The 23,853-nt window shown below is 47.6% G+C and overlaps 12 protein-coding genes across 12 annotated transcripts; 6 read left to right on the forward strand and 6 right to left on the reverse strand.

Moving 5' to 3' along the window:
• Positions 1–358: 358 nt before the first annotated feature.
• B0J16DRAFT_383646 (uncharacterized protein) lies at positions 359–2,497 on the forward strand (the record flags this gene model as incomplete). Its single annotated transcript, XM_046131355.1, has 3 exons — positions 359–595; positions 640–1,168; positions 1,221–2,497. 3 exons carry the CDS (start codon positions 359–361, stop codon positions 2,495–2,497), a joined length of 2,043 nt encoding a protein of 680 aa, XP_045982230.1.
• Positions 2,498–3,850: 1,353 nt separating this feature from the next.
• B0J16DRAFT_414081 (uncharacterized protein) lies at positions 3,851–4,369 on the reverse strand. Its single transcript, XM_046133406.1, has 4 exons — positions 4,245–4,369; positions 4,092–4,188; positions 4,022–4,036; positions 3,851–3,967 (listed from the first exon to the last, which is right to left on the reverse strand). The coding sequence occupies exons 1-4, from the start codon at positions 4,331–4,333 to the stop codon at positions 3,902–3,904; spliced, it is 267 nt and encodes an 88-aa protein (XP_045982231.1). The 5' UTR covers positions 4,334–4,369; the 3' UTR covers positions 3,851–3,901.
• A 554-nt stretch (positions 4,370–4,923) lies between these two features.
• Positions 4,924–5,976, forward strand: B0J16DRAFT_397948 (putative alpha/beta superfamily hydrolase; the record flags this gene model as incomplete). Its single annotated transcript, XM_046132350.1, has 1 exon — positions 4,924–5,976. The coding sequence occupies one exon, from the start codon at positions 4,924–4,926 to the stop codon at positions 5,974–5,976; it is 1,053 nt and encodes a 350-aa protein (XP_045982232.1).
• A 521-nt stretch (positions 5,977–6,497) lies between these two features.
• Positions 6,498–6,992, reverse strand: B0J16DRAFT_319403 (uncharacterized protein; the record flags this gene model as incomplete). The annotated part of the gene is made up of 1 exon (XM_046125516.1): positions 6,498–6,992. One exon carries the CDS (start codon positions 6,990–6,992, stop codon positions 6,498–6,500), a length of 495 nt encoding a protein of 164 aa, XP_045982233.1.
• Positions 6,993–7,729: 737 nt separating this feature from the next.
• On the forward strand, positions 7,730–11,239 carry B0J16DRAFT_397950 (CHAT domain-containing protein; the record flags this gene model as incomplete). The annotated part of the gene is made up of 11 exons (XM_046132351.1): positions 7,730–8,177; positions 8,208–8,509; positions 8,549–9,270; positions 9,307–9,328; positions 9,392–9,412; positions 9,452–9,472; positions 9,506–9,589; positions 9,641–9,721; positions 9,752–9,794; positions 9,828–9,854; positions 9,894–11,239. The coding sequence occupies 11 exons, from the start codon at positions 7,730–7,732 to the stop codon at positions 11,237–11,239; spliced, it is 3,117 nt and encodes a 1,038-aa protein (XP_045982234.1).
• A 29-nt stretch (positions 11,240–11,268) lies between these two features.
• B0J16DRAFT_414082 (uncharacterized protein) lies at positions 11,269–12,886 on the reverse strand. The gene has a single exon (XM_046133407.1). The coding sequence runs from the start codon at positions 12,836–12,838 to the stop codon at positions 11,393–11,395; it is 1,446 nt and encodes a 481-aa protein (XP_045982235.1). The 5' UTR covers positions 12,839–12,886; the 3' UTR covers positions 11,269–11,392.
• Positions 12,887–13,657: 771 nt separating this feature from the next.
• On the forward strand, positions 13,658–14,906 carry B0J16DRAFT_340209 (uncharacterized protein). Its single transcript, XM_046127642.1, has 3 exons — positions 13,658–13,914; positions 13,973–14,335; positions 14,390–14,906. Exons 1-3 carry the CDS (start codon positions 13,726–13,728, stop codon positions 14,771–14,773), a joined length of 936 nt encoding a protein of 311 aa, XP_045982236.1. The 5' UTR covers positions 13,658–13,725; the 3' UTR covers positions 14,774–14,906.
• On the forward strand, positions 14,907–15,635 carry B0J16DRAFT_340210 (uncharacterized protein). The gene has a single exon (XM_046127643.1). It carries the CDS (start codon positions 14,976–14,978, stop codon positions 15,507–15,509), a length of 534 nt encoding a protein of 177 aa, XP_045982237.1. The 5' UTR covers positions 14,907–14,975; the 3' UTR covers positions 15,510–15,635.
• Positions 15,636–17,491, reverse strand: B0J16DRAFT_371549 (Aldehyde/histidinol dehydrogenase). The gene is made up of 7 exons (XM_046130417.1): positions 17,135–17,491; positions 16,925–17,084; positions 16,803–16,875; positions 16,536–16,751; positions 16,396–16,489; positions 16,036–16,345; positions 15,636–15,989 (listed from the first exon to the last, which is right to left on the reverse strand). Exons 1-7 carry the CDS (start codon positions 17,438–17,440, stop codon positions 15,703–15,705), a joined length of 1,446 nt encoding a protein of 481 aa, XP_045982238.1. The 5' UTR covers positions 17,441–17,491; the 3' UTR covers positions 15,636–15,702.
• A 689-nt stretch (positions 17,492–18,180) lies between these two features.
• B0J16DRAFT_340213 (uncharacterized protein) lies at positions 18,181–18,946 on the reverse strand. The gene has a single exon (XM_046127644.1). The coding sequence runs from the start codon at positions 18,674–18,676 to the stop codon at positions 18,383–18,385; it is 294 nt and encodes a 97-aa protein (XP_045982239.1). The 5' UTR covers positions 18,677–18,946; the 3' UTR covers positions 18,181–18,382.
• Positions 18,947–18,961: 15 nt separating this feature from the next.
• Positions 18,962–21,076, reverse strand: B0J16DRAFT_303691 (uncharacterized protein; the record flags this gene model as incomplete). The annotated part of the gene is made up of 2 exons (XM_046124688.1): positions 18,962–20,675; positions 20,736–21,076. The coding sequence occupies 2 exons, from the start codon at positions 21,074–21,076 to the stop codon at positions 18,962–18,964; spliced, it is 2,055 nt and encodes a 684-aa protein (XP_045982240.1).
• Positions 21,077–22,860: 1,784 nt separating this feature from the next.
• On the forward strand, positions 22,861–23,746 carry B0J16DRAFT_383657 (uncharacterized protein; the record flags this gene model as incomplete). The annotated part of the gene is made up of 3 exons (XM_046131356.1): positions 22,861–22,924; positions 22,978–23,159; positions 23,243–23,746. The coding sequence occupies 3 exons, from the start codon at positions 22,861–22,863 to the stop codon at positions 23,744–23,746; spliced, it is 750 nt and encodes a 249-aa protein (XP_045982241.1).
• Between the last annotated feature and the right edge of the window lie 107 nt (positions 23,747–23,853).

Consider the following 23,853-nt stretch of genomic DNA (forward strand, 5'->3'; position numbering starts at 1 on the left):
ACCCTGCAGGGAGATAGGTATTCCAGCTCGCCACTTTTGAGCACCCAAGACAAAGCCGGGAATTGCGATCCGGTGTTTCCCTGCAGGGAGAGCGGTATTTCAGCTCGCCACATCTGAGAGTTGCTTTGGATACTAGAGCTTAATCCCATTAATAGTAATAGTCTCCCTTAAATCTGTCTATCTGCATGATTTGAAAAGACTGAGAACTATCTTATAATTTCCACAAGTTGCCCCCTTGCATTCCGATCTGCTGAGAGCTTTAGTCCGGGTATATTATTATCGCATTCGCACTACCGCTTACTTGTTCCCCCCGTCTCTCATCATTTAGCCATAAGGTCCTTCTTGTCATTAATTCATTATGGCTTTAAGGCGACTTACCCTGTCTCTGCTGGGAACTGTTGTCGCTACTGCCAATGGATTTCAGGATCTAGAACCGTTCCCTAAGACATATTGCATAACCTACCTTTCAACCTACCTGGTCCCTTTGTCGGCCGTTAATACTGGCCCAGTAGCCACCAAGAGTTCCAGCTCCCCATTTTCAGAGTTTGAGGATCTACCAGAGACTTTGGACGCGTCTCTGTTACTGTCTACTCAGGTAAATACATTCAAGAAATGATTAACTCCGCTAAACCTTCTAAGCTCTTCATTTCTGAATCTGGTTCTCCGTCTTTTACAACTCCTGTGGAAGAAGAGACAATCACATCAACCATCCTATCAATCGTCCCAACCGCTCCTTTTACCTCCACGACAGGTATATCGGGGATTCCCCCCGGCGGTCGAGCTGTCATATTCCGGGTCATTGTTGACGATCAGGAAGACACACAAGGTGTACAGAAGAGAGATGTCGGGGGATTCGTGGGCACTCAAACAGACGACTGCAATGCCGCCGATACCTTTCGCCTTGTTGAGGGACAGCTCATAGATGATGATGTTCCCATCTATTATGCCGGCGAAGATTTCAAGTCGTTGCGTGGCCAGCCAGGTGCCATACCTCGTGGCGCCATTACCAAATCATTTGCAAGCCAGGGTGGTACCCTGGGTTTCACGAACCCCAACTTGCCCAACGGCGAGGCAAACTTCTGCCAGGATCCAGCAGATGGTCAGGTTTATATAACCTTTACTTCGGCGCCTGCAAATTGCGTCCCCGTTCGGCTTTCTGTTGTTGACGGTAAGTGCACCGGAGTTAAATCTGCGACAGAGTCTAATATCATTTATTGTAGCCCAGCTATGCGACGAAGAAGAAACAGTTGAAAGCACAACCCTCCAGGAACAGTCGTTCCCCATCTCTACAGAAGGTTCCATTCCTTCAACCGCATCTTCTGGCATCCCACAGAACCCTGAAACCACCTCTGGTTCAAATGGGCTTCCCCCGATTGCTCCCACCACCCGTCTTCAGACACCTTCTGACTTCATTCCACCACCAATCGTCCCGACCTCTCGTCTCCAGACAAGCTCCTTCAGGTTTTCTAATACCTCAACATTCTCCAACCCCCCAGTTGTTTCCAGTGAACAAGTGGAGCCGACGTTCATTTCCCTTGAGACATCTTTTACAATTGAACCTGTTCTGCCCGATCCTAGTAAATCGGAAGTCCTGTCATTTTCATCCGAGGCGACTGCGCAGCCTGCAGGTACCACAATTGTTACTTCATTTCCTACCGACATTCTGTCAACCGAGACATTATCTATCGATATTCCTATCGAGTCAGACGACACTACCATTCCCGAGACTGCTACATCCAGCGACATGGAAATTGATAGCACCACTACGAATGAAGCTACCTCTACTACAACGGCCAATACAAGCACTGAGGCCAGCACGGAATCCGATACACCTGCCACTACTGAGGAGCCCACCACTACCGACGCCTCCGAGACTACAACAGAGGCTGAGACCACAACCACCGAAGCAGCAGCCACATGCGAGTCTGTGTTGGCTAACCCGACCCCGGTATCACAGGCGAATATTGACGAGGATGGAGCTGACGTTTTAGCGACTGAATTTCAGCTTGGCCTTTTTGAAGACATTTTCGAGACCATCGTCATCAGTCCATTCGGAATGCTGACTTTCACCAATGGGCAGGGAGTCGGCCTGTCTGGTAACCAGGACATACCGACATCCCAGGTTGACCCTGCTGCAGTGTTTCCATACTGGGACAGTGTGGAACCCAGAAATGACAAATACGATATCACCTACGAAAACACTAATGACCCTAATTTCGGCAGGGTACTCATCGTTAACTACTGTGTGTTCTCGACTGCTGCCTCCACAAAGCCCAACCATTTCACTATTACGTTTTACGAGGATTACCTCGGTTTCATCCGTGTCAATTACTACCAGACTGAGAACATGGGAGGCTCGGCTTCAATAGGCGTACAGAACACTCTCGTTTCGAAGTTCCTTAAAAAATCGTTCAACGAGGCAATTATCCAAGATCGCACGATTTTAAACTTTGATACAAGAGCTGGGATTGAGTTCATCTCCACTGGGTCATTCTGATCATTGAATTAATAAAGTCTTGTTTCCTTTTTTTCTTTATTCCGTTAAATAATATATCACTATTAGAAACAAGGGATAAACACCTTTTTCATTTGTTGTAACACTACTGGAATCACTCCCCGAGCCTTAATATCGACATTTGAGAATTTCGCAATTATATTATTATATTTAAGGAGATTCACAGTGGTCAGATTGTCTCTCTTCTATTGAAGTACCATTCTAATGCACTTGCTACACAGTAGTAACAACTGAGAAACCGAACCGTACAGGACTCCAATTAAGCTACTTAGCTGCCAAAATACCATAGTAAGATTTGAACTAAATTAAAGATTTAACATTACGGGTGACATTGTAGATGCCGGATACAACCGTTCTCTTCTATAAGGGATGGTATCGACTTGTTGCTCTCTTCTCCCATATGCAGCTGACGTACGAGAAGGATCGACTTTATGCTATTTACCGGCTTGCTTCCGTACTGATCCTACGTATAAAGTCCAAATACTCTGATGGTCTCTTCCGAAGAAGCCTAGCTCAAGGCCTTCTAGGGTACTACGGTAGTCATCCAGGAGAATACGCCAGAGAAGAGAACTCACATCTACCATCTTGGTGTTAGGCATACAGGTGTCCCGTGGATTTCATAAATATCTATCAGACGCCAATATACATCAGAGATAACCACGCGGAGCGGACTTTAAATCACGCCACGACCTTCAAGGATTTGAGGTCGGTGGAAAGTTCATTGTCAAGGCTGTATATCAGAGCCCATATCATCCAACTTACGGTTGAGAAGAAGGAAAAGAGAAAGATTCAGATAAAGCGTTCCGGTATTATCCAGATAGAGGATCATAGGCCAAAGAATATTGTAGCATCCTTTATACATCTTTTTCTAGCTGGAGGGGAGATGGATATTGTGTGGATGCCAGTTAGCGGAGTGGTGGATTCCCGTTCAGATGTAGTGGGTTATTGATCTACAAGTTGGTTCAAGAAGGTACATTAACATATCACCAATATGGAATTCCACAGTGCGAGTGGATATGGAATGAGGTAGCCTCGGGGGACGTCCAAGAGGTAATTTCAGTCTAAAACGAGAAGTCATAAATATATTCTCAGGCTTGAGATACACGTTGATTAAGAAATCGAAGTTGTAATACAACCCTTATTCTAGCCCAGGGTAAAGCAGCGAGGCTTGCTATCTCATAGAGAACAAGTGGTCGTTTCGGCTTCAATACTACCACCACGGGGAAGGCGGCCCAGAGTCTAGACTCCGATTGTGATGAAGTCAGACTACAGCACTCATTGTCCCCATAGAGGGGAACAGGAGTCTTCAACGATTAACGTTTTAATAACCTAACGGCGGTTCGAAACTGGAACGGGAAGACCAAGCCATTAAATCAAACTCCACAGCTAAAGGTCGTTTTCGTCTGTATCAGTATAGACACAGCAAGCCCAACGCGGCTCATCTTTCGTACCCTTGGAACCATTAGCAATCGCCGAGTCACATAGATACCAGTCCTAGGCACGTACCATATCTTTACGGTACTGCGTGCGTCAGTGAAAGTGAACAAATCTACGTGACAGATGCAGGTAAGCGTACCAAGTCTGCAGGGCAGTCTGGAGGCCCCACAGAGCGAGCCTCCCAGCATGCCTCAGATGGGCTTGTCTTGGACCATGAAAAAAATCGAAAGTCGAAACTGGTATGCTCCTTATTAGCGACTGGCCTATATAATGCTTCATAAGGAGGGAATACGGGAGTGTCTTTGCGTTGCTGTCCTTAGATAAGGCCATGGCGGTGATGCCACGCATCAGGAGAATGGTGGACACAAGTGAGATCTTCATGATGAGAGGTTAAACTGATGCCTGCTTAGTATTTGCTGTGGTCTATATTTGAAAAGGGTGAGGAGGCATAAAAGGAATAGTTTATGTTTTTATACTTCTTCTTCCCGTTCCTCCGATCTCCAATTATGACGGCAGTTACAGCATGCTACGTTAGTACGTGTATCCCGGCACCTAGGTACTTTACCGGCTGGTCTGAGTGGCTCAGGGCCTAGTCTAGTGGCTCCAGTTCCAACGCTAATGCAGGTTGCTGACATCTTGGCAATGCGGATTGCTGATGGCGCATGTGCAATTTTACAAAATGTCTCTGCTTGCCTACTTGTTCAACATTCTAGAAAAGTCGTGAACGTCGGACACACGCTCGGTCAAACCTCTCCTTGGAGTATCTTGGCATCACTGAGCCTCGAGGTCTACGACAACAAGCACACGCGGCCCGACGTCATGATTGATTGTGTGATGATGCGACTTCGGACACGAGACCTGGGCATGGGAGTGCAAGTGTAGGGTAGTGGCTAGCAGAATTACATATATTAAAGTGCTTCTTTCGTCAAACAGAATCATACCAATCAACTTCTCCCAATCAAGTTATCATCATGAAGTCAGTTCTCTACTATACCACTCAGGGCATCACGGCCTTATCCGCCGTCGTGGCAGCCTCCGCACAAAACATGTCCTACGGCGCCGACAATTTCTACCGCAGCGGTCTAGTCAATATTCAGCCGATCAGCTTCAAAACTATCTACGACACGACCATCGTGGGCAATCTTTTTACTGCCACAAACTTGAGTCGCACTACCAGCTCTCCTGCCATTGTGGTCGGTCACCCCATGGGTGCAGTCAAAGAGCAAGTTTCCAATCTTTATGCCATCAAGATGGCGGAGCAGGGCTTCATCACTTTGACTCTTGACCTTCCGTTCTGGGGCAGAAGCGATGGTCCCCAGAACTATGTTTCGCCCGACTTGTATACCGAAGCTTACAGCGCTGCGGTTGACCATCTCGGTACATACAACTTCACCGATCGTGAACGTATCGGTGCACTGGGAATCTGCGGTAGTGGCGGTTTTGTCATCAATGCGGCCAAGATCGATTCCCGTATTCGGGCTGTGGCAACTGTATCCATGTATGACATGGGCGCAGTAAACCGTCAAGGCTTACAACGAGCTGTATCACTTAAACAGCGCAAAGAGGTCATCGCCAATGCCTCACAACAACGGTGGGCTGAGGTCGATGGAGCCCCGACCGGATACACCGTTGGAGCTCCGAACGAGATCACGGACGAGTCCGACGCTGTCGCTCGTGAGTTTTACGATTTTTACCGCACGATCCGTGGCGAGTGGACTCCTGAAGGATGGCAGCGAAACCAGACTACTCACCCCACAGTCACATCCAATGTCAAATTCCTCAACTTTTACCCCTTCAACGATATCGAGACTATCTCACCCCGTGCTCTTCTCATTGTGACTGGAGATCAATCTCATTCACGGGAATTCAGCGAAACTGCTTATCGCAAGGCCGACAACCCGAAGGAGCTTTACTGGGTTGCTGGAGCTAATCACACTGACCTTTATGATCGCACTGAGCTAATTCCCTTCTTTAAGCTCGGCGAGTTCTTCCGTGAGAACCTTAAACAGAGCTCTATCGGTTAGACATCCCCTTCTTTCAGTTATAGGCTCAATCAATTCCTTATAATTTATCACCATATAACTTAATTATATAGTGAATACAGACCTCTATTCCTGGAACATCTGATGACCACGGCAGTTACCAATGCTCAGCGCATGTGGTTCAGAAGGCCAGTACATGTGCTCCGGTAACCACTTTACCTTCCTGTTCGAGTTCGAGTAGCATTCCCGGCTGTCACCTACTCCACTCTGAAAGCCTGCGTCTTGTAAGATCTTGATGTCGCACCGGAGACAAGCACCCTAGATACTACGTAGTGCGGTGCTGGGCTCTTATCATAGCAACCTCTAGAATCGATGGCTGCAGGTTTGTGCCGTCTCCCGATACCGTGGCACAGGATCGCTACGGCCATAGTTACAGTACTAGTCATGGGATGGTCAGTTTTCGTACACCTATGAGTGGCAGGAAGAATTCTGACACCGCCTGTAAGCCTCCATCATACGACGGTAGATATCTTATTGCACAGCTACTGATGTTCCATGATATACTAAAAGCTTTCCATCAAGCCCTTCTCCTTCTCCTCCTCGGTGTACACCCTTCCCACCATCCTGCGTAGAGTATCCATGTCACAGAACTCAACAACATTAGAAACCTTTGTTCCATCCTCATTAAAGCCCAGAATCCAGGAATGTTCCAGTTCATGCGTCTCTCCGTCATGGTACTTGATTTGAGTGATAGACGTCATCGCTGCTTTGCGAATTTCAGTATCGATTGCCAGGTTCCTCATCTCTGTCTTAGTGAATCTGCTCTTGGCCATGTCTCTGGTCAATGCAGCTTCGTATGTCGCATTATCCAAGGGCCCCCCGTTGGGGGCTCCGAAAAGCTCCATGACGCCCTTTGGGAGGAAGTGACGCTTGCAGTCTTCGGTGACATCGCGGTTGATGATTGAGGGGTCATTGGCTTCAGTGACATCTATGTAGGCGTTCAGGAATTGTCTCGTTGTTTTCTCAATAGCGGACCTGACATCATTTGAGGTTGACATTATGTAGATGATGATTTCGATTCTTTTCTTCTGCGGAGGATACGTAAGAAGATTGGTCATTTTCATGGCAAGTGTCCGCCTTTTTATAAACATCTTTAGTACCCGATTTCTTACCCTCTCGGCGTAAGCTGACAATGTTTTCCAAATCACATCTCGCTGCCTGTGTCAGACTTGGACAACACTTGAGTGAGATGCTGACAATCCGCACTAATCCCATATCCATTGGCTGTCGATAGCATTCATCGCATAATGGAGCTTAGACCGTACATCTGAATGATATCTGCATTACGTCCTGAGAAATGATGCCATAAGTGGTGTTTGCTAGACTCCTCTGAGAAAGATATGTCTTTTTTTAGAGGCGATCAAAAATGAGAATAAAAAATGGTTGATGAAAGGATACATGAGTACTAGCTTCGTGACGGAATAGAACAGTTATAGATTGTAGTGCAAGTGATTATAAACAGGAAGAATTAAATATTTACTGGTATTCATATATCACTTATCAGTAATGCAGCAAATCTCTCTACCAGCCTGACTGTCCGTTGCTTCAAGTACATAGCCAACCAAGCTATTGTTTCTAAATTGCATCGAATTGCCCGTTCTATTGGTCAGTAGCGGCAGGATTATGCCTGTCAGACTGTGACGTGGCATGCGCAATGGAATTTCAGCCGCAAAGGGATATTTGATGCGGGTCGCAACCTTGTCTTGAGTCGCGAAAAGAGACTCCATTCTTCACCATGCCTTCAGTAAGCAATTTGAGTCAACAAAACGGAGGGGAATGGGGTTCGCAAAATGGTCCGACGATCGAGACTAAGACTGGATGTGATGACCTATCAGAAGCTGAGGTTGCATTGCAACGCTTGGTGGACTGTTATCGAGAAACCGATGACACAAGTAAGATCCCAGAGATAATCCAAGTGTCAAGGAAAGGACTGGCCATGACCCTTGAAGGGACTGAACAACGTCCGATGTGGCTACATGCGCTTGCTTGGTCCCTCTATCAAAGCTACAAGCACATTGATGCCAGTGGAGAGTATATCAAAGAGGCTGTTTCTCTCGAGAAGAAGGCTATTGAGTCTTCTTTGGACTTTAAAGACATCGACAAGTACTCGTACTGGCTTGGGCAGCAGCTAGGCGATTACTTCTACCATACTGAAGATATGTCCGTTCTGCAAGAGGCCATTGGTCTGTCAAAGTCCTCGTTGCCGAAGATAGCCGATGGCTCTTCCAGAAAGGCCTCTCAACAAATCAACCTCGCTGTGTTACTGAAAGAGAGGTATGCTCGCATAGGTGACGAGCAAGACTTTATTGATGCGTCCGCGAACATGGACGAAGCGCTGTCTGTTGTTCGCTCTCCTCACCATGACTTTTTACTGTGGTATGCCATATTTGCAGAGCTGTACGATCTTAAACATCTCAATTCCCGAGCGTTGAAAGATCTAGAGAGGTCTGTTGAGCTTCGAAGACAGGCCCTTTCTGCAATCGACGATGACCCGGAAGGGAACAAATCAGCTACAGTCAAGAGTGAACAAGATCTTACCAAGCCAGCTCGGCAGTGGAAGCTGGCTATAACAGTTGATGAGCTCTTTAATGAGAGAAGAGATGTGCAGGACCTACAGGACGCAATAAGATTGACCAGAGAATCAGTTGCCGCTACTGCAGAAGATGACCCTGAATGGTTAATTCGGACACGCTTCCTTTTCCTCCGGTTACATGGACTTTACCTCGGAACGGGCCAACTACAAGACCTCGAGGAATCAATCATTCTTGGCACAACCTGGGTTGAAAAGGCTGGACAGGATCATCCTGACTGGTCTACTCAACTCAACAACATCTCTGCCGCTCTCACTGCCCTGTACGAAAGAACTGGGAGCCCGGCCGATCTAGACGCAGCTATTCGTTATGGGAGGGAGAGTCTGGAAGTCACGCCCAAGGATGAGCCGGGGCTGGGGCTAGCGCTGAGCAATATGGCAATGGCGCTCTCTGATCGCTCCCGAGCGAGTGGTTCATTAGAAGACCTAGATGAGGCCGTCTATTATGCTAGGCTGGCTGTCGATGCAACACCTGAAGATGATCCCGCTCGACATGTTCAGTTCCACAATCTTGCATCTGTGTTGCACAAGAAGTATACTCGCAGCTTCGGAGACATCACACTGTTGAACGAGACAATCGACATGTCCAGAAAGGCTATTGCTGATGTTTCAGAAGACCATCCAGACTTCAATACATATCGTAATCGACTTGCGTCAGCCCTCGACAATCGTCACACTGCGCTTCGGTCAGCACAGGATATGGAGGAGAGTATCCAGCTTAGCAGAGAGGTCGCCAATGCCACCGTAAAACAATACACCGGACGAACCTTTGCCCCAACAACTCTTTCTTCACTGCTGCGGAAGCAGATCAATAGCGGAGAAGGGTCTGTAGATGATTTGGATAAAGCCATCGAACTTATACGGAAGGCGCTGAGTTTGACACCTGAAGTCTCTCCGACGCGGACACAACATTGGTTCAAGATAGGAGAGCTGTTCGTCACCAGATACACTCCACTACGAATTGAAGAGGATATGGAAAAAGCAGTCGAGAACATCCAGTTAGCGGTAGCACATCCCACAGGCGAATTATGACGTCGCATCAAAGCTGCATCAGAGATACTGCCGTTATGTCCGGAATACAAGCAGGCCTATGAGATAGGACGCGCAGCCCTAGATATGGTTCCAATGCTTGCAGCAGTTCGTTCGCTCGAGACAGCTGACCGGCAGTATCTGTTGAGCCATGCCGCTGGCCTTGCAGCGAATACGGCGGGTGCAGGACTGAGGATAGGCAAACAGCCTTCAGAAGCCCTTTCTATCCTGGAGCAGGGACGTGGGCTACTGGCTTCATCTCTGGATGAGATTCGGACAGATATAAAGGAGCTACGAAACGTGTTTCCCAACTTGGCAGAGGAATTTGTTCGCCTTCGAGACGAGCTCGACTCTTCGACTGGTTCAAATGTGACCGAGAAAGACTCATCTACCTACGGAGTTCAGGGACGTCGTCGTCGTGACGCTGGCAAGGCCTTCGATGGACTACTAGTCCAGATTCGAGAGAATCCAGGCTTTGAAGACTTCCTGGGTCCTCTGACTACTAATCAGATGCTTTCGGCTGCTGACTGTGGCCCGGTCGTTGTGCTCAACAGTAGCTGGATGGGTGTAGACGCTATCATAATACAGGAAGATCATCTCATGTCATTCGTCTTTCCAGAGGTGAAAGACTTCCAAACTCTTCAGTTTATGCCCGAACACGAATACGGGAGTGTGCAAGCGCTCGAGATCCTTTGGAACGCGTTTATGAGCAACATCTTGGATCATCTGGGTTTCACAGAAACACCAGAGGACGGACAAGATTGGCCTCATGTCTGGTGGGTTCCTACCGGCCCATTGAGCAGACTTCCTATTCATGCGGCAGGACTACACTTGGAGAGATCCGGGAAAACGGTGATGGATAGAGTGATATGTTCATATGCGCCTTCTGTAAAGGCATTGGTACACGGACGTCGTCGTCAAGAGATCCGAAAAGGTCCCGCTCAAGCTCTTCTAGTCGCCATGGAAAACACACAGAGTCAAGCTCCTCTTCCAAAAGCAAAAGAGGAAGTCGAACTGGTCAGCAATATCTGTGAGAGCATGAGCGTGACGCCCGTAATTGCCGGGTCGGACAAAAAAGAAGCGCTTGAGCATTTGCGAAGCAGCAAGATATTTCACTTTGCAGGACACGGCCACACAGACAGAAGCAACCCGTCAAAAAGTCACTTATGCTTCAGTAATGCTAGCGATCCCCTAACAGTGGCAAATCTTCTAGAGCTAAACCTCCACGAGGAGTCACCGTTTCTGGCGTATCTATCAGCATGCAGCACAGGACGTGTTCAAGATGAGCAATTCATCGATGAGAGCATCCATCTAATTAGTGCTTGCCAATTAGCTGGGTTCCGGCATATCATCGGAACACTTTGGAAAGTCCAGGATGAGCATTGCGTTGATGTCGCGCGTATCACATATGAAACCATCAGAGAAGGGGGGATGACTGATGATTCGGTTTGCCGGGGATTGCATAGGGCTACGAGGGCGATGCGGGATATTTGGTTAGATAGCATGGAGGAAGATGGCAACTCGGCTTTGCGAGGAGAGGATAGGAAAGCAAGAGACATCATACCCTGCGAGGAGGATGAGCCGGCTCCCGCTTACTGGGTTCCTTATGTTCATTTCGGCATATGAACCCGGCCCTGAATACTGTAGCATTACTACGATAACATTTATATTGACTGACCCTCCATACAAGGCCTAACGCTGGAATGCAGTCCCTACTAATTAGAATCGAGAGCCGACGCTAATTATTGGTCTCCGCAGCCGGATTGGCACAGCACCTTCTCACATCAAACCAACCAACAAGAGCCATAATACCGTAGAGCTGCTGACGATTGCGACAAAGCTACTCGAGCTCTGTAGCAACAGCCTTGCTGTACCCGACGCACTATTCGAGCCGCCAGACGAGCCATCAGATTCCGAAGGCAGTGTATAATCCGGCGGGGGAGTCTCATATGTAGCCTCGAAGATAAGACCATCTTTGTCTGTTCCATTTATGCGTGTACTATTTTCGCGTACAAGACTGCCCTCGAAGGAAAGACTGAAGGATAGGTCGAGTCTCCAAACATTCAACTCGTCGTTGTTCGTTAGGTAGTAGAAGTATCCGAGTTCAAATGGATCGTCAATCGCATAGTCTTGAGTTCCTTCTTTGGCGCCGTCCCCGCAATTTGCCTGTCGTAGATTTATCCACGGCCTTACAGCATCGAGGCTTGATTGAAGAGTGAAAGTCATCTTTGAGGCGCCGATACCCTTCATTTCAGCCACGGCACCAGGCTCCAGCCATACCGTTGGCGTGGTCGTGTTGATATGGTCATTGCTGGTAAAGTTACTGCGTTGGAGTGTTTTATAGTCCTCGGTCAGAATTTCTGAGTTCCAAGCACACACGTCACTAAAGGTGATGTACTGACTCGAGGCGGGCTCAAGTCTACTTGTGTCCGGATCTAAGTCGAGTAGCGGTGGTTTTGTCTTGTAGACGGCACGGGCAGAGAGATTCTCGATGTCGGAATTGGTGATTTTGGTCGACCAGTAGGCGGTGGTGTTTCTGTGACGATCCGTGGCATCTGAAAGCGTATAACGTCCTATGGAGGTATCATAAAAATAGGTGCCACCGTACGGTGTTCCAGACACGACAAAATCGCTCGACCTCAGGTGTACCCATCGTTGGTAAATGTCAATGTAGGACTCGGTGGCTCCCAGAGTCTGGTCGGCTGGTTGGAACCCGAATAGTCTCCAATGGAAAGGCTTTGTATCTGTCTTGTTTCCTGTCGGGGCGACCAAGAAGAGAGCTGGGTATTTATACGTGTTGGGCTCATTATCAGCCATGCCACAGGCTCCGGGGCCCTTATCCAACCAGGATGAGCTATTCGTGATGTGGTGCTGCACCGTTAAGGTGCCATTGTAGTAGAGTCCCGGGAGGCCGTAAACAATTTCTCGTTCAGTCAACTGCTGACATCCACAGGTTTTGGGGTCGCATTTCCAGCCGGTGTCGTTCTCATCATCGATACCATTATTCTGGTAAGACCATGGATTAAACCCTGGGGGCGGATTTTCGACTGTGCCACCTCCACTGCCACCTCCACTGCCACCTCCAGATCCGCCCCCACCACTCGAGCCTCCACCGCTGGAACCTCCACCAGAACCTCCCCAAGAACCTCCGCCACGCCTGGCAGCGACTGTGGTCAGAAACACAAGAAGAAGAACAATGGTGCTGGACTGTAAATAGGCCCTCATTTTGAGTGTGTCGTACCGCGTCGACGGGAAACAAGAAGTGGGCTTGGCAAGATCAAATAGTAACAATGATTGCAGGCCTTGAGCCTATTGCAGACAATGTGGTGTGCAGCCCTTTCAGCTTCGTCCAGGGATTAGCATCCTGCTCAATATTCCACCTCTGAAAGTTGCAGGACAGCGTCTCGAATCCAGCCACCATACAAGGGTTAGGAGTTTGAATCATCCTTATTCGCCATCACGATAACCCAGCCCTCTTTATTGGACTGATTGGTCTATTATCGGCCTTATGATCTCATCTCACCCAGCATTCAGTAAGGATCACGGCCGCTAGCTTATCGCCGTGGAATCATTACCGCTGTATACTTTAACTTTATGCTTCAGCATCGCTCAGACGGATGTCGAGTTGTTTATTAGACAGCACTATACGTCCTCAAATTAGCAGCCACTTCAAGTGAGCCATTGTTTTCTTAGGTTGCGTGACAATGACTACCGAAGGAACTTATGAGATTGAGCCTGCCCCGTGGATACCACCTGTTTTAGTGTGCAAGCGCTATTTTGGTGCAATTATCAGATTCTTACTTTAGGCTGTGCAAGTTACAGAGCTTAGAGCGCTAAAATAAAGTATCCATAGGGCGGGCTCAATCTAATTAGTTCCTAAGGTATGTCTTATTAGATGCCTGAAGATCATTACCACATGGCTCCGGGATGTCAGCATTGGGGGCTAAGCAGATGTCGATCTTAAAGTCGGACCATAAAAGTAATAAGCAAAAGTAGTGAAGCCCCCCTTTTATCTTCCACAATTTCTCAGCTCTTCGTAAGACTCTTTCTGCTATTATCGGCCGGCCACTTAAATTTGCAAAACACGAAAGAATAACCCAAAAACTGTCACCATGTCCGACTTTGCGGATCTTAAAAAGGCGACCGACATCGACCCCAACGTCTGGTACCATCTGACCGAAGAAAACGTCGACGATTACAATGGAGATTTCAAGAGCATGCTACAAACGTTTGAGGAGGAAAGCGGGGATGATGGGTTTCGCGTCTTTGGCGTTGGCAACAGGAAAACATACTGGCAGTTTGTACGTTCCATTCACAGAGACGCGACATTATGTCCAACTTTTCTAACCAAGCTCCCAGCAACCCATAGGCAAAACACCAGGCCGATACTCGCTCCGCTGCTCCGAAACGACGACACGAAAGCAGTTCGCCGTATGTTATCGGGATTTCGAATCGGTCGAAAATCGACGCACACGCGCCTGTCTAACCGACAGTGATGGAACCGAGTCGCAACAATGGGATGTGTCTCTGTGGGGGACGAATAAGACTGAAACATATTTATTTACAAATGTCGCAAATGGCACCAAGTATCACCTCGATGTGATTCCCAATAGCGCCGTTTTCATGAGCCCAAATCTCGATGGATACCAAAAAAGGCAGCGTTGGCTAATGACCAGTGTCAGCAACGTTGACGATGACGCCTACAGCACTGTTTTCACAAACGTAAGTCTAACTCCAGCATTCGGATGTCAATCTCGATAGCTAAGCAACATCAAGCCTCCTCCCGAGTCAACAGGTGGTTCAGGGACGACAACAGGTTCGTCTGGTGAAGCAGCCACAGATTCCGCATCATCCTCGTCCTCCGATTCCGGTTCCAGCAGCCTCTCAGGCGGTGCGATCGCAGGTATAGTAATAGGAGCTGTACTCGGTGTTCTTGCGATGGCACTGTTGGGATTCTTTCTCTGGAGACGTAAGAGACGGAATAGTGGCCTTCATGCTAAGCCTGATGAGGCGATGAATGCACCCATGGGAGAACATACCCAATTTGTAGGTCACAAGCCACCAAATTCCACCTCGCCGGCACCACCACTTTACGAATTGCCGAGTTCTCAAAACCCCGTTGAACTCCAGGCAGCTGAGCAGAGACACGAGTTGAGATAGACATGAACGGTGATTAGAGTTAGTGGTGGAGTCTGAATAGAGTTTCGGCAACGGTGAATGACGTGTATGGTGGTCCCGGCAGCTGACAAAGTAGCTGTCTAGGAAGAAGTATAAATACCCCGTTACCTCTCCTATCTGAAGCCAATATCTCTATCTTCTGACTCGCACGACCAACGACTCCAACTTGTTTTCCAACAACCATATGGCTTGTCTAGATATGTCGTTATTCTCAACAGCTTACCTCCTTCTCGGACTCACTGCTCTCGCAACGTGTACCTCATCCTGCAGCTATGAACCGTCCTTGAACGCAACGCTTGAAAACTTCCCAAAGGCGTCACCTAGTTCTCCTTACGACCCCAACGTCCTTTCTCAAGTCCCTGTTGCAACAGTATGCAGCTCCGCCAACGCGACCGATGAGCTCTCCTGTGCAAGAAGATACATTGACATTATCGATGAACAACTCGCCTTCCTCTACGCTCGACGCTTAGGCTACGCCGCCGTCGCTGGGTTCGCCAAGTATAGCCAGGGTGTGGAGCTGAATGATCCTGGTAGAAATGAGGCTGTTGCTGAGGGCATGGCGCAGAGGGTCCTCAAGTATGGGGGCAGCGAGGAGGCAGGGAGAGTTATGGGTGGCGAAGGATGCCAGATTTATGTGAGCTTGGAGTTTGAAGTGTCGGAGATCCAAGGGACTTGTGATCCTCAGTTTCAGGAGGATTTTAAAAGAGAATGTAATTAAGCCGTACCTTGGGTTGATCTTTTGTTCTAATTTATAGTATACCCTTACACAGTCGATCAGATAGTTTTGATCACAACTTTCAGCACTGGGGGGCTAGTTGCTATAAGCTGGGGCTCAAACGATGTCATGCAATAATTGTGTATTTTTATGTCGTATGTATAGTGAGACAAGCCCTTTAACTACTTTCAACGATCTAAGCCGCGTTGACGTACAGGGACTTAGTAGTGCAGTACGCCTTGATACCCTCAATACCATGCTCAGCACCATGACCGCTATGCTTGGCACCACCAAAGGGAACTCTAGGGTCGAGCTGAACGTGTGCGTTAACCCAAACCGTACCCGCCTTGATTTTGGAGGACATTCTCTCGGCCCTCTCCAAGTCCTTAGTCCAGACAGAGGCACTAAGACCCATAGCAGTATCGTTGGCACGTCGGAGGACATCCGCTTCGTCTGTCCACTTCAAGACAGGGAAGACAGGGCCTGCAGAATGTTAGTGCCATATAGTTAAAGCGAGAGGGTGACTTACCGAATGGCTCTTCAACCACAATTCTAGACTCATCGGGGGGGTTCTCAACGATGGTAGGGGTGACAAAGTATCCCTTGCCAGCAGTTGAGGCACTTGTTGAGCCAGCTGCCAGCTTGAAACCGTTGGACTCAATATCGGCGAGTAGGTTCTTAACACTATCGAACTGCATCTTGTTCTGAAGGGGACCCAGAGCTGTCTTTTCATCCATACCATCACCGACGGTAAAGCTGTTGACGGCTGCGGCTAGCTCCTTCACAAACTCGTCATAGATCGACTCATGGACGTAAACTCGCTTAATGGCCATGCAGAGCTAGTTTCTTCGTAAGCCGAGTTCAGTTTAGAGGGCATTCCGCAACTTACCTGGCCAGAGTTCATGACCGCTGCGAAGGCGATCTTGGGAGCAACCTCCTTAACATCAACATCATCGCAAATAATGGAGGGATCGTTACCACCCCTAGCTACGTTAATTATTGTTCGCTTACTATCAAGAGTCGACTTACAGTTCGAGGGTAACGCGCTTCAGTGTTGGCGCAGCGCTCGCCAAGACCTTCTTTCCAGTTGCTGTAGATCCAGTAAAGCTGATCTTGTCAACACCGGGGTGGGCGGTGAGCCAGGGTCCGAGGCTATCGTTACCGCTGAGTGCTTGAACGACACCTGGGGGGAAGTACTGGGAAGCAAGCTCAGCGAGCTTCAGTCCGCAATAAGGAGTGAAAGGTCTGTCCCGGGGGTTATTATGCTTGTCGTGACAAAGGTAACATGAAACTTACGATGGCTTGAGAATGAAAGAGTTACCAGCGATCAGAGCTGGGCCGATCTTGGCAGTGGCCAAGAAGATAGGGACTGGATTTGTTAGCTTTGCATAAACCTGTTTCCAGGAGAATTTACTCACAGTTCCAAGGCACGATGCCGACAGCAACACCGAGAGGGACGTATTTTATAACGACTTTACTTCCTGGCTTGTCCTCAATCACCTCCTGAGGATCAGGCAGCGATGCGTATCCCTTGAGGAACTGAACAGCCAACATGATCTCGAAATGGGCCATTGCCATCTATTTTCGCATCAGAACCGATTCTCAGTGACAATGAGTGTCAGACTTACAGATTTTCCTTGCTCCTTGACCAGCAGGGTAGCAAATTCATCCTTGAGAGCATCAATACCCTCGGCATACTTGATTACTAGGGCCTTTCGCTCCTCCCACGGGACCTCAGACCAGGAATCGGATGCCTTCTTGGCGGCCTCTACAGCTCTGTCAACATCTTCTTGGGTCGCAACCGGCACTGGGTAGTTCTTCTCAAGGGTAGAAGGGTTGGTATTCTGAAGGGTCTCCTTGGTGGTTTCGAGCTTTCCGTCGATGAGGTTATAGTACTCAGTGAAGTTGAGTTGCTTGCTAGATCCGACGGCCATTTTGACTGATTTTAATAAAGATTATAAATATAAAGAGGATTTTAGGTCAGGTCTCCTTACAGGATGCAACATTGGTAAGTACTTATAGCTGGAATCTTTGCATTAAACAGCTCATTACCATCACATGTATGGATGCCCTAGTCAAGGATGTTTCATCCGCCGGCCGGTGATATTGCTAAATCAGTCCGTAGCGGTGAACACTTCTCCTGAAACACTAGACGAAAAGCGGATTCGTAGCTGAACGAAGCTAGGGTAAATACTGCAACGGCGCCGTTGTCTAGTTTGAATTGTGGAATCGAATCCGCTTCTAACGCCCCAAGATCCTAGCATAGGGCTATCATAGCATCAACGAGCGGACTGCCCTACGACATGCCAAGACGCTGAGGCCTGTTTTTAAGCAGTTTGTAAGCAGTGTAGATGCTTTATATTAATTTTCTGAAGACAGATTTATCTTAGTTCAAATAATAGATTGAAGAGTTTAAAATGGGATATCTCCACTGATCTGCCCCTGTGCATGAAACAAAATGAGATATCCACATTAATGTAACGTCTTTCACAGGTCCACGCTTTAATTGCTCCATGCATTGGCCGCTCTAGCCGCAAGATTGAGTTTGCGAGAAATTCATATATACCCTAGAGCCTATAGAATAACCTCGGCAACCTAAATTCAAGTCGTATGATTGTTATCAAGGTGGCGAAGTTGATAGATTGCTCCGAAGATTGACATTGAATCAGATAGTATTACACTTGCACTTTTGCAATTCTTGAATGTGATCCCAGAGCAGTTTGATACCCTCCCACAAAGCTGGCGCTAACATCACTCAATGTCAGTTCACACAACAAGCTTCGCTCATCAAAACACGCAGGTCGTGTGAGCAATCGGACAAAATTACCTGGAAATATTATATCAGATACAAGTTTCAAAAACTTCAATTGCATTATTCAGACCAAGTCTATTTCTTGCCACGCGACTGACCGCCCAGCAGCCTCTCCACTCATGACGCCATGCACATAACTCTCACCAACCAACATATAGCACCGCTCATGATCATCACTCTTCCGCAAAACTAACGGCACGGGACATCCCGATACTATCCACACTTCGTCTCCAACTTGTGTTGACCCGCAAGAAGACCCCAAATGCCCACTGTCTATAAGAAACAGGCGCCGACACCGCGACGTTACTCCCATAACTGTAAAACAAGTTTTCCCGTGTTCCTTATATTCTCTATCCATTCAGCTTGCTCTGACATGGAAAGCATTCTTTTCTGAAGGCCCATCCAGTAAATTCAACATGACCAATAGAGATTTAAACTCTGAATGGCTTGGAAAGGCACTGTCAGGAATGTGGGAAGCTAAATCGTCGAGTATACAATAAGCCTCGAAAGCTAAGACTAATACTAAGATATTAAAAATTAATTTCTCTACTACATACTAAGGCAAATAGTAAAGACATTACAACAGACCTCTAAGAATAAGATTTAAAGTTATAAAGTAATATACCAGTATAAACTAACTCTATTAATTATTTTCCCTGTTATTACTTACCCTTTGTAATAAAACATCTTCATCACTATCCGTTCGCTGCACCTTGACATAAGCTCTTTTAGCCTTGGTCTCCATATCCTCAACAGTATCCGCACCTGCCAGTACATCACCAACTTGGTACCCATGACGAAGAGTCGCCAGAGTACTGCTCTTCCACAATGGCGCTGCTTCTGATGACCTGGAGTTTATCAGTGTGATACAGAGGAAGACAGCAACAAAAAGAAGCATTGCCGCGTGAAGCGCGATCCATGGCCATCGGACATCATATATGACGGTTAACAATCCCACACTACCCAGTTCAGTCATGGTCCCATCTCGAAAACGGCCCATGTTCTGTCCAGACTTTTGTGAGCTTCTAGCATCGTAATTTCGTCGAATCTCATTAGTCATGCTGGTGGCCAGCGACTCGAAGGTGCTTGTCATATTCGTCCTAGTCCAAGTCCAAATACCACGAAGTGCTGGTGGGTAGGCCTTGGTTGATAAATCTTCTTGTTTGAGCCCTAGTGTGGCACCGTTAATACCGACTGCTCCTTTCCCAAGCTTCTTCTCCATCTCCCTCTTCATCCTGCTTCCTTCGGTGTAGTTTTTCTTAAAGAGTTGTTGAAAGTGTGCACTGATTGAGAAGACTGACTCTGACTCTATGCTGTACCATGGCTCTGTTTCATTATTTGGAAATTTGAGTACAAGTCCTGAATAGCCCACAGTTGAGTACCGACTATTAAACTCCAGGCTGTCGACTTGATCGTCCGGTGGGATGTTTTCAGGCAAATTATTCTGGCGCTCAGGAAAACGCTGCCAGGAGTCGGGGTCTCGAATGGCATCAGTAGCCTCTGTGATATTCTCGACAAGCTGGTTTCCCTCCACAGCCGAGTCTATAGTCTTTACACAGTAATGAAGTGCGCATTCCATAGCATGTAAAGGAACATCTGGCCACTTAATTGAGTCGCTTTCTTCATTCCCCATATTATTTGGGGATGTTTTGTTGACCCAGTCAACATCAGGATATATAACACTCATTGACCAGATTAAAGTATCGATCTCTTTCATCGAGTTGGTCTTGTTTGGGTTGCCCGTGCCAAATGATGTCGTAACATACTTGTCATCGTGATAGATAACCAAGGGCTGTTCCTTTTCGCATCCCGCGAATACGCCACTGTAGGGCGGACATCCATCAATATTGGCAATAAAATGACCATTAGGCAAGGAAAAGGCAGTGCTTGGAATGCTATAGCCGTCGAATCGGTAGTTACCGAGTGCAAACAACGCCTCTCCGAAATCTTTGACACGCCTCAAATCGGAAGTAATATCGTTGCACTTGTGACAAACTCCAAGCGTGTTGAATTGATCCCATGTACAGTTTCCTGTTGGACATTGCACGAGCGTCTCACGCGCCACTTCCCATGGTGATTGAGACAACCCAGTCAAGATGGCAGATTGCATCGATAGTGGTATCTGGGTGTCGACGACGGTGTAGTTGTATTTTGTGGCGTTCATGTCAGTGTCTTGTAATACTGTGGTTTGTCCCATGGAGTAGGATGTTGCCCGAGAGATAAGTGCAGCATCACCAAGTTGTTGGGCACTGCGTTGCTCAAAAACAACGTTTTGTTGAAGCTGTACAATTTGTTGGGCAAAGGGATCCAGCCCAACCACTAACAAAGTCAACGCAGCACCGAATTGTAAACTCAGTCTTATAGCAGCTACCATGTAAGCCTCAATGCACAATATGGTTCCCTCTCGGAACACTCACGCTTTCTTTGTTCGTAAAAGAACTCTCAAACTTCCGAGCGGGCCCCGAGTCGCTGCGTCAATGCGGTCAAAGTCCATGAGTGGTCGCTCTTGGTCGGCAAATAGAAGCCATTTCCACTGCGCCATGCACTCAGCGAGTACGTACGCCAGGTTCGCTTTCGTAACCAGCGAGAGGATGGAAACGATGGTGTTTAGCGTGATGGTATTCCATACGAAGACTTTTTTCTCATCAAAGACGCGCAGTAGAGCAATCATAACGGCGAGTGACACCAGAGAGCCCGCAAGCGCCCAGGATTCCCATATCCAGGCTGTCCATCTCTTGTTGGGAGTTGACTTGGACATAGCTTTCAGACACAGTTGAGGACGATAAGAAGTTGACGATGCGACAAACAATCCCCAAACTGGGGGCATAAGCATTGGTAAATATAGTCCCCCATATTACTGAAAGGTGGCAGGATTAATCTATTTTATGCCGTGCTGACACACAGCCACTACTACAATCCTTCATAGCTGTAACAGAACCACCGATTGGATGTAACATCCTTGCTATTCTATTTTAACTAGCTTCAGGGAACTAACTGGTATAGGCATGCTCAGCAACAGGCTGACTAAGATAAACTCACGTCAGCTTAGTTCTACAGTTTAAAATCAATCGTTATACAATTAAGTTATCTCCATTGATGTAGACTGGATATAAATGGGCGGGTAGGGTTAAGCTGGCCAGCAACTCGGGGAATTTTGCCAACAAGCTATGCTTGTTATAGTGTGGAACCGTCCAAAGATGCGTCCTCCGCTGATTATCAGCGACAAACCACCGTCAGACCGAGATCCTGGCTCAGTCAGCTGCAAGGCTAGACGTTGTCTGAAGAATGTCCGTGATATGCAGGGCTGAGCATTTCTACAGTCATCTGCCAAACTCTACCATTGACTGGGAGTTTGATGCTTCATATACAGCCTATCGCGTTGTTGGTATGGAACTTTATGGCCGGGATTGCAAGAAGAGTCACTCCTTGAAGGTTCACCTCAATTCCAAACCGCATCTTTTAAGTCAGCACCTTACTATTTGTACCTTGTCTAGGTGGGTGAGAGGAGAGTTGTCCTCTAAGGTTTAGGTTACTGAAATAAAGTAGCCTAAATGATAGCCTGATATTGTCTAAGATGACTAAATTATTTCATCTCTTATGCTCTCCGCGGCCAATTCTCCTGAAACCCTGACGCTTGTCTAGCCTCAACGCGACAGGAGCAACATGAATCATCTCTAGCTCAGGAATGAGAGAGCATCCTCAGGGACATCGTCAAAGACGGGGGCTTTCTCGGGCTGAACAGCCGGCAGGTTCTCAGGCCAGGTGACTGTCGTGTTGGCGTCGATGGTGGTTGGGAGTTGAGACATGCTTACAAATAAACTCGGACAGAATATCTTCAATCGAACAAAGTAAAGAGCACGGGAAGTTGGTCTGAAGAAGTCTTAAGCTTGAGGAGCGATATTGGGAAGGTACGCCGTTGGGTTGGAGCGAAATTATGGTGGGTGCCGAGCAAGGTGCATTCAGGACACAAGCTGAAGAGGAAGGGATATAGAAAGAGATTGTAGTAGTAAAATATACTTTGCAATTATTGGGTGCTTTTGGAGGTGTTTGGAGATGTTCTGGAGATGTTTTGGGAAAAGGAGTGTTACCAGAGTTGACCGAGCTGCTCAGCTTACTGACCCTAATGATTCACTGCCATCGCCAGCTTGAAGACTTAGTTCAAGGCACACACCAGTTAATTACTTCTCCTTTCTCAAATGTTCCTTTCTCTCTCTCTACTGGTATCTCTCCCTTTTCAAAATTTCATCAGACAAAAGCGTTCAACCACACTTACTGCAACACCATCGTCCGCTCCATTTATCGTACCTCCTGTATTGCGTCAAGCGCAGTATTTCCAGGAGTCACGATGACCGATCTCCTGTTCCAGGAATTCCCTCCCATTCCATCTAGCTCTTAAACCCCCAGGCAATTGTTTTACAGGAGAACTACGAATATGACGATACTGCACCTCCAGTTCCCCTCGAGTTTCAGAACCATGTCCCCCAACGCATGAAGCACAACGGCAAACTCCGCCTTTACAAGAACTAACAAGGCTTTCCACACATGCGAAATCCAGCTGGTGACATGGGCATAGTCTTGTTCATCAGAGATGGGATTCACCGTCATCGTAAGTTTCTAATCAAGAGTACCTGTCTGTCGTCTAACTAAGTCCTTCAACAGTTGTGCTGCCCCTGCGCATTATGATCATTGGAACTGAGTTCTGTCCTCGTCTCGACAAGCAACAAGATCAACAGCCCATCGTGGTCACTTTAACGTCTGGCAGCTCGCTGCAATCTGGAAGCGCCAAATTGAAGCGGTATCTCCGAGCATTCTGGAATTGCGCCCGTCACGATACAGCAACAGTAATGCCACTTGGCTTGGACGCCGAGCGCTATGCTGAACTCTTTTCCGATGTGAACTTCATGAACAATTCAACACGATTCAGGATGGCATAGTCCCTGAAGCCGAGCGAATTCTGAGAAACGGCAGCTTCAGCTTAGACGACCTCCTTGGCTTACCAGATGCTACAACCCACTCAAACTCTTGCCAGGTCATTTACCTCCGAATCTATGTTGATTTGGATGGATCTGGCAGGGTTGCATTCTACGTTGGACAAACCCATTCAGTGGTCAGGCGTATGAAGGGTCATGAGGCAGTAACTACAAGTGGAAGGGAACAGCGATCTTGTCACTATCGAGTCGCACGAAAGGCCACAGAAGACAATCGCTACGCCGCTGTACTTTGTTCATGGGAGAGCCAAAACAAAATTTCTTTGAGCCTTCTCTCCATGGCTGAGCAGACCATGATGTCGCTCTTCGATTCCTACAACAGCTGGATATCAAGTTCTAACCCGGACACCACCTTCACAACTGAGCTTCTGAAACCCCACAATCAGGCTGTCTACATGAAATCAGTTGCCAACGAGGCGAAACAAAAGGTTGGCTGGTAACACAGTCTTGATGTTGATACCGAAGGGTGTAACGTCACCAGTCCTCTGTTTGCTACCGCAATGTACGCCATTCCCATCAATGTTATCACCATGCCTGCTGTCAATCC

This window comes from Fusarium flagelliforme (genome assembly GCF_020744385.1).
Source record: "Fusarium flagelliforme strain FIESC 12 MPI-CAGE-AA-0113 chromosome Unknown B0J16scaffold_4, whole genome shotgun sequence".
NCBI lineage: Eukaryota > Fungi > Ascomycota > Sordariomycetes > Hypocreales > Nectriaceae > Fusarium > Fusarium flagelliforme.

Excerpts from the sequence above, each read along its gene's own strand:
- B0J16DRAFT_340209 (XM_046127642.1), top strand. The coding sequence starts at position 13,726 with ATGTCCGACTTTGCGGATCTTAAAAAGGCGACCGACATCGACCCCAAC. Across the intron at positions 13,915-13,972 it reads GGAAAACATACTGGCAGTTT|CAACCCATAGGCAAAACACC; the intron begins GTACGTTCCATT and ends CCAAGCTCCCAG. Across the intron at positions 14,336-14,389 it reads ACAGCACTGTTTTCACAAAC|CCTCCTCCCGAGTCAACAGG; the intron begins GTAAGTCTAACT and ends AGCAACATCAAG.
- B0J16DRAFT_340210 (XM_046127643.1), top strand. The coding sequence starts at position 14,976 with ATGGCTTGTCTAGATATGTCGTTATTCTCAACAGCTTACCTCCTTCTC.
- B0J16DRAFT_371549 (XM_046130417.1), bottom strand. The coding sequence starts at position 17,440 with ATGGCCGTCGGATCTAGCAAGCAACTCAACTTCACTGAGTACTATAAC. Across the intron at positions 16,752-16,802 it reads TCTTTCATTCTCAAGCCATC|ACCTTTCACTCCTTATTGCG; the intron begins GTAAGTTTCATG and ends CCCCCGGGACAG. Across the intron at positions 16,490-16,535 it reads AAGCGCGTTACCCTCGAACT|GGGTGGTAACGATCCCTCCA; the intron begins GTAAGTCGACTC and ends TAACGTAGCTAG.
- B0J16DRAFT_340213 (XM_046127644.1), bottom strand. The coding sequence starts at position 18,676 with ATGGATAGAGAATATAAGGAACACGGGAAAACTTGTTTTACAGTTATG.
- B0J16DRAFT_414082 (XM_046133407.1), bottom strand. The coding sequence starts at position 12,838 with ATGAGGGCCTATTTACAGTCCAGCACCATTGTTCTTCTTCTTGTGTTT.
- B0J16DRAFT_414081 (XM_046133406.1), bottom strand. The coding sequence starts at position 4,333 with ATGAAGATCTCACTTGTGTCCACCATTCTCCTGATGCGTGGCATCACC. Across the intron at positions 4,189-4,244 it reads AGCAACGCAAAGACACTCCC|TTTCGACTTTCGATTTTTTT; the intron begins GTATTCCCTCCT and ends GGAGCATACCAG.